Below are 13,432 nucleotides of genomic sequence, written 5' to 3' on the forward strand. Positions count from 1 at the left end.
TAGTGGCCGTCATCGTTCCTCGAAACATTCACCCTTGAGTAGACTCAACATTATTTAGGTTTCTCCAGTTTCACTAGCTGTTTTGTGGCATACAACCTTCTGCAGTAGCAGGAGGACCAGGAGTAAAGTCTTTCCTACGGCATGTGATAATTCGCATTGCTTATAAACGCGTTATGCGCGCAAAAGCGTGTGTTTATGCCGGCGCTCAATAGTATATAACCGCTTTTCAGCACCGAGCAATCCGGCCGTGGCGCACCAACCCATATCGTGACATTATTATACGTTGTTCGCACTATCTTTTACGACACTTTTTGTGAGGCAGGTAGTGACAACGGCAAGGTGCTTGCTAAGCTACACTGCACATATTTAGTCCCGTATCTCGTTGTACCTAAGGGCCGTATTCTTAGACGATACTCGACCCGACCCCGAGCTGCTCCTCTAGACCAGGTTTGTGCTTCACTTCAAAAATCGACCTTGACTCGAAACGTGTCCAGAGCAGAAGAAATTCTTCGCGCTTTCCTCAGGTAGAATGCGGTAGTGTCGGTGTTTCCTCAAAGGCCAATAGCTCCTTAAGTGGAAGAGCACCTCTGCCCTCCACTTACTAGAGTGGAGGCGAGGTGTCGTGTCGAAGATCGTTTAATGACACGGCCGTAAGCTTCACACTCCCGAAACGAGAGGGGAACGCCACTTGTATAGTCACTTGGGTGCACTTTGAATAAGGAACGAGAGCAAATAATGACCTAAAACACACCACCGAGAGTCTTTTGTTGTACCTACCACGAACAGGAGGCGCTTATTTGAAATGAGGGTATATATAAGGGCCGCATAAGGGTATATATCTCTTACAGTCCACTGCTGTGCATGGCAGCACGTTTGCTCTCAAGGGTCTTTACATGTGAGGTTTTCCGAGACAGTATGGATTTTCTTGCAGCGTAAATAGACAACTCCGCGCATAAAACAAAAATTGCAGCTAGGCTTCCAAGGGTCCACAGGAGAAAGGCGCCTTGTAGCTCGTCCAGCCGGAACGCGTAGACGGACCCCGCATCTTCCTGGTAGCACTTGGATGCATTCACGATGAAGGGTTCCATAGGACGACGTTGTAACTGCATTTCAGCCATTCTGCGGCACCTGGATGTTGTGGAACAAAAATAAAATATATTTGGTTGTTGCATATAAGCACACTGTTGTAGTAACTGTCATCGCACAGAAATCATTGGGGTAATGTGAAAGCCTCATTGCAAACACGAATCCAACGCGGAGTGCCAGAGGACAGCGAACACACGCTGCTCAGCTGCGAGCGATTCGCAGCAAGTCGTGAAGTTCTTCGGAATGTCTTGGTCAGACACGACAACGGCCCTCTTGACCTCAAGAAGGTAGACTTTGTGACTGGCCGGTAGCACATCGACATATTTCACACTCTGTGATTTCCTACCTTAGGACTTTCGTGGAACAAACATCCTTTTAGAATCCTTAGTAGCCAGACATCGTTACCATAAGCGTACTGGAGAGGCCAGCCCAATGTAGAGTTGGGCCAAAAGCTCCATATTTTTCTTTTTATACCAACCAACCAACCAACCAACCAATCATACACACACACACTGGATACACACATTACATACATTGGATGATGATGAGGTGGGCGATTCCCCGCCGCTGAGACGGTACACTGCCCTATTACGCGTTGGGAACGGATGAGGGGATGATGAGGGGGCTCTCAGAGAGCGCCGTCACCAGACCGGTGGAGCACAAGTACTCCGCAAGAAGTCCGCAGATAGTCAAATGGACGTGTTTGGTCATAGGTCGTTGGTGTAACGTTTCATTGCGCTTTGACATAATTACATCCTCAAGGGGATTGCCAGCAAAGGTTTATAGGCCGCAATATAACGATGTACGACAACAACTTTACTTTTTAAGATGATGAATGGGGAGTTTCATCGCCAGGGGCGATACTCTACCCCATTGCCACTATCGTCAGTCACCATTCAGCACCATTTGTAAAGCATAGAAAGAGAGTATTCACAGGCGATACCTATCCTTAAGCAATCCTCGAACGTGGACAATTTCGTAGTCAGCGTACGTACGACAGCGGAAGCTATAGGACGCTTTACAAAGAATCTGTTAACATCTTTGATGTGGCTGGAACGAAAATTTAAAAAAAAATGAGTGACTAACGACTTATCACTATTGCAACAAATGTACACGAGTGGAAACTCTACAGTAAAGACAGTTCAGAAGCAGATGGATAAGGTCCTGGGAGTTGTTCGGGACCTTCAGCATGATGAACTGCGGTGCCCGGTCGTTCCTGTACATGAAGTCTTGGACAGAAAGGGCAGCTTTATGAGGCAGGTGCTTCAGGCGATATCTAGGATTTACGACCCGTACAATGTCTGTACGATGCACAGCACTGGTAACCATTTTAAACATATATTGCCACGAATCATCATCGCGAAACTTCCAGGGCAGGCACGAAACGGTACATCTCATCCCGGCGCATGCTGAAGAAGAAGCAATAAGCTCCAGACACATCGCCTGCGCTCTGGCAAACGCATGTGCTGTTTCTAAACTTTTCGGCGCGACGCTTAAATGCTTGTGCGCTCCAAGCTGGAGCATTCATTCTTTGAACTCAGTTGTGTTCAGAGAGCTATCACTCTTGTGTTTTGCTACCAAGTAGTCTAATAAACTGTTCGCTGTTTATTCGACGACTCGCCGACCCATTTCGCTTCGTGACAATATAACAACGACAACAATTAAACGATGAATGGTGATGTCATAGGGTGACGTTTCCCAGCTAATGCACAACACTCATCAACGCTGAGAAAGAAAACCCAGATATAGCATGCGTTCCTACGAAATGGCTACAGAATCAATGCGAGTTTAACGAAAGTAACATATTTCTATACAGTCTATCAATGAGTTATAGCAAAGCATACTCAGCTGCATTGCGATGGTTTTCTTGATGGATTCGTCCAGTGTTTTCCGCAGTAGCATGCCCACAGGCTGCAAGGCCAATACAGGCGGCGGTTTGCGAAAACTGCAGTGTCCTCTGCGGGAATACCGCTGTGCCAGAGCAGCATCTTGAAAGAAGGTTTCGTGTATAATAACGTGACTGCCTTGCTCTGCTTTGTCAAAGAAGGCATCTTGTTGGGGTCCAGGCCTGATAGAGTCTTCCATGGCTTCCAGTCGCTTTCGCAGTTCACGAAATAGCCGTGTTTGTGGCTTCTATAATGAAATGAAGCTAAGCGCAATCTTCTGTTTTGAAGTGGAACGAGATCGTGCAATTCTGCAAACTGTCATCACGTAAATGAATTCTCCGTTGAAAATACTGCAAGTAGGGCATCCACGGTTTTCAATGCACGATCCTGAAACTTGCAGTCATTCTCTCGGCTGTGGCTGTCATGATACGCATTTCACACGGAAATGACCAACATAGCATATTTGTAATAAATTGCTGATCAATGTGTAATAAAACACGTTCTACGTAACGATGCTTGAGCGCCGATACTGTTCCCTTCCTTCAGACGTCAGCTATAAAGCTCACCCCATTGCTCGCAGCCTCTTTCGCAACGAACATGTTGACTATGGGAAGAGAGCTAGTTCATTTGCTACTTTTAGTCCGTCCAACTACAACTCATTTGCTACTACGAAATCCTATAAGGTATCATATATATGGTGTCTTTTATGACACCACGCCAAACGTATCCTTGGAATCGCCTGTGAAGCTTCTCATTTGTCATGAATGCATACTGGTCCCTTACCGTGACAAATTCCTCGAACCTTGTGTTTTTCTGAACGAGTATCTTCAAATTGGGAAATCGCAAAACATCTTCGAGCTCCTCAACGTGATCTTCCGTATTCTTCACGAGCATCGTGCTCACTAGCCGGCTGCTCAGGGTACTTCCAACCACCACGACTGCCAGACTCCAGCTCCCTAACAAGAAACGTTCCCGGACCTTGAAATTCTGCGGTCGTCCACCTTACAAAAAAAGAGAGAGAGAGAGAAAGCACCGTGAATACCTGCACGTTGTACAGCCTACCTGAAAGCACCATGATGCGTAACGGACGTGTAGCTTTTGTGCAATGAAAGTTACACCAGCAATTGTGCAGGTTCAGCACGATAGTCGTTTTGTGAATGAGACCGAGTGGGGCGATAGGTTAACCCATTCCCAAAACAAGAATAAGCACAACTGAAGTTCTTGAGTCAACTGAAGAGCCTACAATACAAAGTTTTTCTTTTTGTTGGAAAAGCCACTACATGCACTATACATGTGAAATAAACTAGTAGGTTGTGTTCCTGCAACGACTAGCAGGTACAAGCCGCAATGCGGAATTTGCCGTCGAAATGTCCACAGATTGGAAAAGTCCTTTATTGGCGACGTTGTCTTACTTCTTTCTGCTTGGTGATGCGACCAATAGAGTAACTACGAGGGTGGTTCCATAAGTTTCCGGCCCGAGGTAGAAAATGCGATTAAGGACGCGTGGCGCCATCTGTTGGAGGGCCGGGGCACCACCCTAAACCCTCTCCATGCTTTTGTCGCTTGGAGAGCGGCATTTCAAATAGCCAGGGTGCACTCTTCAGTTGAAATGGAAAAAATCGGGTACCGCGCTGTGATAAAATTCTTGACAAAAGAGGTACTTTCGCCTAGAGAAATTAAAGCGCGACTGGACAACGTGTACAGGGAAGCCTCTCTGTCGTACACAACGGTAAAAGACTGGGCTAAGCAGTTTCGACTAGGGCGAGATTCCACTGAAGATGAACCACGCGATAGTCGTCCAGTGGAAGTGGTGACACAAAATTTGTCTCTTGTCGAGGAGGAAGTGCTGAGCGACAGGCGTCTGAAGGTGAAGGAAATCTCATAAAGGCTGGGGCTTTCCAAAACAACCATTTATCGCATCATCGGCGAGGGCTTTCACATGAAAAAGGTCAGTGCGAGATGGGTGCCACGACTTCTCTCGTCAGTTCAAAAGCAACAGCGCGTCGTCTGTGCCAAAGAGTTTTTGGAGCTCTGTCAAGAGAACGAAGAAGAAATATTGAAGTCAATTGTCACAGGGGATGAGACTATGGTGCTCTACTATGATCCCCTTTCGAAAGAGGAGTTGATGGTATGGCGCAAACCAGGAGAAGCACCCCCAAGAAATGCCAAGGTCACACAATCCACAAAGCAGATCATGGCAACAATATTTTGGGATTGTCACGGGATCCTCCTCATCGACTTCAAAGAGAGGAACACAACAGTGAATGCGACTTATTATGCTTCACTCGCGCACCGACTGCCAGATGCCATCAAGGAAAAGAGGCGCGGCAGGTTGAGTCGAGATGTCCGGTTGCTCCAGGACAATGCCCCTGTCCACACGGCTTCTGTTGCCAAGGCTCCACTGAAGGGGTGCGACTTCGAAGAAATCCACCACCCACCCTAGAGTCCAGACTTGGCACCGAGTGACTACTTCCTGTTCTCAAACTTGAAGAGGGATCTGAGAGGACGGAGACTTCAAAACGATAGTGAGGTGCAAGAGGCAGTTTTCCAGCATTTTGCGGACAAAACTTCGGACTATTTTTTCAATGGTATAAGAATGCTGGTTGAAAGGTGTGAAAAGTGCATCGAAGTTCAGGGTGACTATGTCGAAAAGTGATGCACTTGTTTCGTCTCTATGACTATTAAAAGTTGGTCGGGCCAGAAACTTATGGAACCCCCCTTGTATACTCTGAGACAACGTAAGAGTTACAGTCAGAGCGGTGTATCTCCGCTTGTGTAGCTCCGTTTTATTCACATTCACATGTTTTGTTAACGCGAATATTTTACGCATTTGATTTAAAAACACCCAAACACGTTCTTCGTGCGTTGCCGCCGGCAGGTGTTTTCGCAATGTGAACAGTGCACAAGGAGCAGTTTGAAGCATGCAGGCGCACTACTTTGTGACTCTGAGCTGTCATGCGTCCGCCTAACCCAATCGCTGACGTCTCTACGTTTGTGGGCGGAGATGGCCTGTAGAAGTCAACGTATCACGAAGAAAAGGCCAGGTAATGTTGTGACCGACGAAGTTGTTTTATTTTCTGTAATGGCTTCCCATTCAAACTAGTCCAGGCCACGCAAGTGCCCGAACGATCATTTCATAGCCATATGACCAGACCCTCGATGGTGTATACTGCTAACTATGCAGTTGTTGGGAGTGTAAAAAATGTCTAGAGGCTTAACTTACAGGATGCAAAGAAGCATGTGTAGCAGAGCCAAACGTTAGCACCGAACCTAGATCTCATGCGCAATCCTCCCTGTCTTTCGGTGATTGATACTTGCAGTATTGTCAAGAACGCTGCCACCAGTATCAGTGCTACTAACAGGATGACCCACACCTGCAATAAGAACTATTTTAAGCGTATTGCTGTCCACTTTGGACCGTAGTGCTGAATACAAAACTCCACCAGCTTACATCGACGTTGAGTGACCTTGCGAAGCTAAAAGGATCTACGTATTTCAAGGGTTTCTTCGTCATGAGACGTAGGTCTGTGTGCAAGTACGCGGGTGTCATGTCTCCGCCACTGATCCTCTCAAGCGTTGCTTGCACGGGTCCCACGAAAACATCAGCTTCCTAGCATAGAGCAAAAACAGGTACACTCTTAAAAATGAACTTCACCGCATAGCACGCTCTTAGCCAACCATTATCTCGAATGATATCGCTATGTGCCCTGATTTGTTCAAAGCGGTAGGCGTACGCCTTTTCTGTGACACTTATGCGGTTCATAATTGTCACAAAAATGGCGTACGCCCCCCGTTTTCAACAAATCAGGGCAGATAACGATATCAATCGAGATGATGGTTGGCCAGGAGCGTGCTATGCGGTGAAGTTCATTTTTAAGAGTGTACTTCAGGATGTTATATGAGAAGCCTGGAGTCGGAAGCCTCCGATGTTTTGACCAGAAGTCTATCCCACTATCGAGTGCGTCGTCCTCAACAGGGGCGCAGGGTTTGCACGGTCAGGAGGCAGCCCGTTACAGAGAAAGTATGTTCATGGAGAGTTCAAATTCCTCCCCAGATCACGTGAAAGTTTGCGGTACACACAAAAAAATAATAATAATAGTAACCTCTGTCCAACAAGTTAGTATGAATCCATGTATCAATCAATCAATCAAGGTAGTATCTTCAGATCCGGAGCAGAGCTCAAAAGAAATCTCAACAGAGACTGCTCTTAATTCTACTGGTCACAGCCCAATCTGCCAAATTGAACAAAAAAAAAATCATGTCATTTTACAGCTTACAGAAAGACGGCAAACCAACACGGCAATTCTAACGTTCGGTGTCCACAAGGAGCAGCTCGCAGCCAGCGTTCAAACACTTCAGGTACACGTACATTGACACAATTGTAGTATTTTGGTCGGTTAGAATAACAACATCAGCTATTCTAGCTTCCGCTTTCTTTCTTTTTTCTTTTTTTTCGGTACGCTTTAGTGCATATGTGCAGACTCCGATCTGCTGCATTGAATACCATATATATACTTTGTGTCGGCACCCGTTGGTCTGGACACGTATAGGGGATCTATATAAGCTCGTGTCCGTAACTTCCTTGGATTCCATTCAAGCTTGCTTGTAACGTTCTACTTCCCTGCTAACCACCCCCATGACTCAGTTGTCTCGTCCCTTACATAATAAAACAACTATATCGGTTCTCACCTCCCGCGTAATTATTCCAAGCAGTCCCGTGAAGCTACCGTTGACTTTGGTTCCCCAGGATCTTTCATGTTCGTGCACCAGTTTCAACCTTAAACAACAATAATCGACATACCGATAAATGCGCACGGCTCCTTGAAGTGCCCGTAAGGAATAACGAACGCCACAAGTACGAAGATGAAATTCGTATATATGAATACAGAGTGAAGGACGAACTCTGTGGACGAAATTTAACAGACGAAAAGTTCTCGTTCAGAAAAATAGTCTTGAACACATAAAAGCACTTCCGAAGCATTTGCTTTAAACCATTTTACATTTTTTTAGCCGTGCACGCGAGCACGTCCCTTCTAGCCTCGTAAGGTCAAAATAAACCTGCGAACTGCCGACACCGCGCTGACTGACAAGCTTGATTTTAGTATGCATAACTGTTGACCGGTCCTAGGCCACAGAATGCGTGTCCCGCATTGGTAATAGTGTACTTTCGATAGAGTAACTGCCTGAAAGGATTCCGTACCCGTCAAGAATTTCGAAGGGAACCGCGAATGAGCCCCTCCTTCCCACGAACAACGTGTAGGGAAGAAGGGGAACCGCTCGTGTGCGGAATCCCAAAAAGTGAGTTGCGCGGATTCCTGTTGCGGGTATTCGGTGGGGTTTCATGTTTTATTTCATTCAGGGCGCCCTTGAACAACCTGAAGCCGTCGGTGATGGCGCGTTTCGTAAGCAGGGTAGACTTAAAGGGGCTATGAACTCTACCAAGCTAGCCCGCCGACTGTGTCGGCTCCAAACGGCGATTTCAACTTGTTGGCTGCGGCACCTTTTGTATTGATGAAACTGATAGGTCCGTATCTTCACAACATGTTACACGCTGGTAGCCAACCATCATCCCCAATGACAACGGTCTCGCTCTTGATTTGTTGATAACGGGAGGTGGAGCACCATTATGTACGGCATTATGACTACGAAATAGGCTCCGCCTCCCGGTTTCAATAACAAATCAGGGACGAGAACATTGTCATTCGGGATGATGGTTGGCCAGGAGCGTGCTATGTGGTGAAGTTCATTTTTAAGCCAGCATTTACGAATTCTCGTAGCTGGTTTTCCCCAGTCAGCTTTGTCACCAATCATGTCAGCAGGACAGAGGCCAAGTGGAGCCTTTGAGCAGCAACTCCTCCTACGCTGCAATTAATCTTATCTGTAGTGATACACTCTTAAAAATGAACTTCACCACATAGCACGCTCCTAGCCAACCATCACCCCGAATGACAACGTTCGCGCCTTAGATTTGTTGAAAACGGGAGGAGGAGCCTATTTTGTGTCGTGCATAATGAGCACAAAATAGGCTCCTCCTCCCGTTTTCAGCAAGTCAGGGGCGAGAACGTTGTCATTCGGGATGACGGTTGGCTAGGAGCGTGCTATGTGGTGAAGTTCATTTCTAAGAGTGTACGATAGTGATCTATCTTATCGACTGGCCTGAGTGTTGATAGAAAAATCTATGCCCAAGCAGCACAATGTGCTGAGTGTCGAGTGTAATGCGGGTGGCCGTGTAGGTTGAAGGCCTTGAACAGACCCGAGAAACTAAAGAACATTGATAAGACACATACCGTCCACCCCCATTGCACTCGACTTTCAGTACATTGTGCTGCTTCGGTGGTTGCTCAGTTAGATTAGGCATACCGCTGACATGTTCTGACGAAATCATTTATGCGTAGCGATTTTGCTGAAACTGTCTTTACCGTATCCAGTAAGCGTATTACGGTAAGCGCGTCAAATACCACATAGGACTGTCCTATGGACTTCCGGGAAAATGCAATGCAAAAGTAATGTCATTACCTGGTGATAATAACGCATTACTAACAATGAGAAGGTAATGTAATTCATTATTTTACAAAGCTGCAGTCAGTAATGGTAAGGCTGAAAGTAATTTCCTCATACCGTCCGGACAATTTGTGGCACTGCACTCCACATACACGCCTATTGACGCATCGTCCTTCTGTATATATTACTGCGTGGGTGAGATACACATGTGTCGTGTATCGCAATGCAGTATCTTGAAGTTGAATCCGCAACATGCGTCTGTTTATGAATAGCGCTGGTTTGATATCGTTGAAGTCTGCATGTATGAAAGCTGTACGCTCACGCTACTTTATTTTTCTTTGTTTTTTCGACTGCTTTCATTGACTACAACTCTGCATGCATAAATTCTTATGAGGGCTGGATGCAGCCATTCTGGACCTTCTTCACCGTTACCAAGCCGTACGTTAAGAACCGTTACCGTTTACCGTTACGAAAGCTTTCCGCCTTGGGACCGTGCCAGGAACGCGTTTGCTCCGATACTGTACACTGATCATTTACCGAAAGGCAAACTACATGTAGCGTCAAATTACGAATGTACACTCTTAAAAATGAACTTCACCACATAGCACGGTCCTAGCCAACCATCATCCCGAATGACAACGTTCTCGCCCCTAATTTCTTGAAAACGGGAGGCGGAGCCTATTCTGTGCCGTGCATAATGAGCACAAAATAGGCTCCGCCTCCCGTTTTCAACAAATCTAGGGCGAGAACGTTGTCATTCGGGGTGATGGTTGGCTAGGACCATGCTATGTGGTGAAGTTCATTTTTAAGAGTGTAGCGCCACACGTTCGGATGTTTTCCATGTTTACCATCATCAATCATCATCATCGTCATGAGTGAGCCAGCAGGCCACGTCGCAGCTGCTGATCCACAATTTCTCATCATCCATGTGTCTGGGTCAGAGGTCGGCATTATGACTCGTACTCACGCATGCTCCCTCACGCCCTGCTCAGTTCGGCCACATTGAGCACGGGTGGTCATGCTCTCGAGTGAGTTTTGCCGAAGTACGGTCTGGATGTGAGTGTGCATAATTTGCGTGTTAAGTACCTTGTTGTAAACTTCTAATAAGCAAGCATGACTAAGCGTTATTAATGTGATCATATCAGTTGTACAGCTCGCTTTCACAGAATAGTTTGCTTGCATCTTACCTTCGCCCTGTTGCTAGCTCTATGATTCCCATGAGCTCTGGTATAGGTCCTTCGAGTCTGTATCCATCGAGTGTTGCCGTTCGCTTGGTATAGGGGATTACCTTGGGCACGAAAATACATCCGGGACATTAATTCAGCGGCATAGCCGAAATGCTGCAACCCCGGAAGGTTAAGCCCCTACTTGATATTTGCCAGAAATTAGCATTGCTGTCAGTGGCGGAACAAAGCTGCTACAGCTGGTAACCAATGGCAACCTTCCCCACATTTGTTCTTACTCTCAAGACACAGGTTTTGTTGCAGTATTCGGGCGCATACCCGCGCTGCGGTTGCTTCCGGCAAAGTGGTACAATGTTCAATTTCGTCTGTACATGGACAGTGTTATTCACATTGCGTGGGTACCGCAACTCTTGAAGACTTTTGATAGCAGTGTTTACTATAAGTGCTCTAAGATCATTCGTTCACGCCTTGCAAAAGACGACGACTACGTCACGCCTACTGAGAGGGGGAACATGTTTATTATATTAAAAATAGAGGAGGGAAAGGTTAGCCACCGCTACGCCACGCCTGATGAGTAGTGTTATCCCACTTCAAAGGGTACATTTCCATAAAAGTGGGACCTTCAGTGCCGTATATAAAATTCTCGCGGGAGTGGGAGTTAACTAATTCAATATTAGTGTCCGCAGTCTCATATGCATATGGATATATGCTCCTTATCGCATGGTTATGTGATAGGAAGTACAGTAGATATTTGTAATTGTTCATGTTATTATTACAAATTGCGTTGAGAACCAGCTCCCGTGCACCAGCAGCTAGACCAGCAGCTAGAGCATCTGACTTCTTCCTCCTTTGCTGAAGTCGTAACCGATGCGGTGACTCGCACTACAACGGCGCGCCGTGTCCCCATCGCCTTCTCAGCTATTGATGCAGAGTATGAACGGTTGCGTGCTATTCGTCGTCGGGCTGAACGGAAGGCTCGTCGTTCCGGTCTCCCGTGTCACATCGCTGAAGCACGACGCATTCAGACAGCCATACAGAGACACCTGGCCACCCTTGCAAGAAACCGCTGGCGGCGCTTTGCGAGCTCTTTGTCTTCGCGGACGCCACTTTCCAGAATATGGAGCATACTCAGGGCACTCTCTACACCTGTTGCTCAACGGCGTCCTTTTCAAGCACTCGCGCTAGCAACCTCACGCTCGGAAATCGACGTTGCAAACGAATACTGTGCCCGTCTAACGACAGCTTCGATGTCGCAGGGATCGTCAGCTCGTGCCATTCCAGTCGTCCTGGAATCCTCGCAGGAGCAATGTCTGGATGTTCCGTTCTCCTTCATGGAGTTGGAGGCTGCCCTAAGGAAATCACCCCCTCACACCTCTCCTGGGCCTGACTGTATTACGTACAAGGCCCTCCAAAATCTACCCCTCCATGGCCGACACGCACTCCTTAAGCTCTACAATAATTGTTGGCGGGATGGTGTTTTCCGTCGACGATGGCCCGTCCTGTGTTGACCTCCATCGTGTGCACTGCTCCCTGTTGATTGGCGTTATGCGCTATAGCCTGCCTGTCCTTTATGGGCTCTCCAACACTCACGAGCGGGAGCTGCTCAATATTCAAGCCAGAAGTCTCCGTCTCTGTTTGGGAGTGCCAATGACAACATAAACCTTCTCTGTTTTGGCGGAGGCACGCGAGCCATCGGTGCTTATTATTCGCGATAGTGTAGCCTTACACGCGTACACACGTTATCTTGCCCGCCATCCTGCCCATTACCTCTGTGACATTGCGCAACGTTATCCCGCATCTGCATTCGGTCAAGCTATTTGCCGTTTGCGAAGCAACATCCCCTCAACTTCCGCCCGGGCCTCCTTTGCGCCACCCATGTGGACACTTCACTACCCCACTGTACAAACGTCAATTCCGGGCCTTAGGAAAAAGAAGGTCGTGCCAACAGTTGTGGCCTGCCAACTGACCTTGTTCCACATCTACAGTCACCACCGGCATCGAACCCAAATATACACCGATGCTTCAGTCTCTCTAGTTGGGTCGTCTGCTGCCTTCTGCATCCCAGAGGATGAAGCTGAGCACGGCTTCAAGCTCCCTCTTATGTCATCTGCTGAGGCCGAGGCATTCGCACTACTGGCCGCTTTGAGACATGTCTCCTCGTGTGCGCCCAGGGCCTGGTCGATCCTCACCGACAGTAAAGTGGCTCTGGAGGCACTGGCCTCTTACTCTGCCGCAGTCATCAGTGACACCTACACCACGATCATCGCCCTGCACTCTGAACTTGTATCACTGGGACACGAAGTGGTGTTCCAATGGATTCCGAGCCATGTCGGAATTTAAGGCAATGATCGTGCTGACGCTCTTGCTCGGCAAGCCCACGACGCTGAGCAACCAACTGTCTTTCCCCTTGCGCACTCTATGTGCCAGCTGAAAATCCGCCGCTTCACTGCCACAGCTCTTTCAGCAAGAAGCTGTACGAACCAATGCCTTCCTTAAATCCATTGACCCTTTAGTGACATATGCTGTGCAAGGCCGCATCCCGCGCATGGAGGAATCGCTGCTTCATCGGCTGCGGCTGAATGTGGCCCGAACTCCTCTCCTTCTATTTAAGATGAATCAGCACCCATCACCTCTTTGCCCAACGTGCAACGTAGAAGCCGATGTGCCACACATTCTCATTGCCTGCCAGCGGTACGAAGATCACCGATCGAGTCTCCGGCGCCGCCTTGCTCATCTAGACTACCGAGAGCTTTCCCTCGCGGTGCTACTTAGCCC

General features: G+C 47.6%; 1 protein-coding gene across 1 annotated transcript; it reads right to left on the bottom strand.

Annotated features, from left to right (window-relative positions):
* Window positions 1-625: 625 nt before the first annotated feature.
* On the bottom strand, window positions 626-9,330 carry LOC135400583 (probable glutamate receptor). The gene is made up of 7 exons (XM_064632418.1): window positions 9,260-9,330; window positions 7,662-7,749; window positions 6,424-6,582; window positions 6,196-6,346; window positions 3,756-3,973; window positions 2,936-3,219; window positions 626-1,128 (listed from the first exon to the last, which is right to left on the bottom strand). The coding sequence occupies exons 1-7, from the start codon at window positions 9,328-9,330 to the stop codon at window positions 843-845; spliced, it is 1,257 nt and encodes a 418-aa protein (XP_064488488.1). The 3' UTR covers window positions 626-842.
* Between the last annotated feature and the right edge of the window lie 4,102 nt (window positions 9,331-13,432).

Source organism: Ornithodoros turicata, chromosome 7 (assembly GCF_037126465.1).
Source record: "Ornithodoros turicata isolate Travis chromosome 7, ASM3712646v1, whole genome shotgun sequence".
NCBI classification, from domain to species: Eukaryota; Metazoa; Arthropoda; class Arachnida; order Ixodida; family Argasidae; genus Ornithodoros; species Ornithodoros turicata.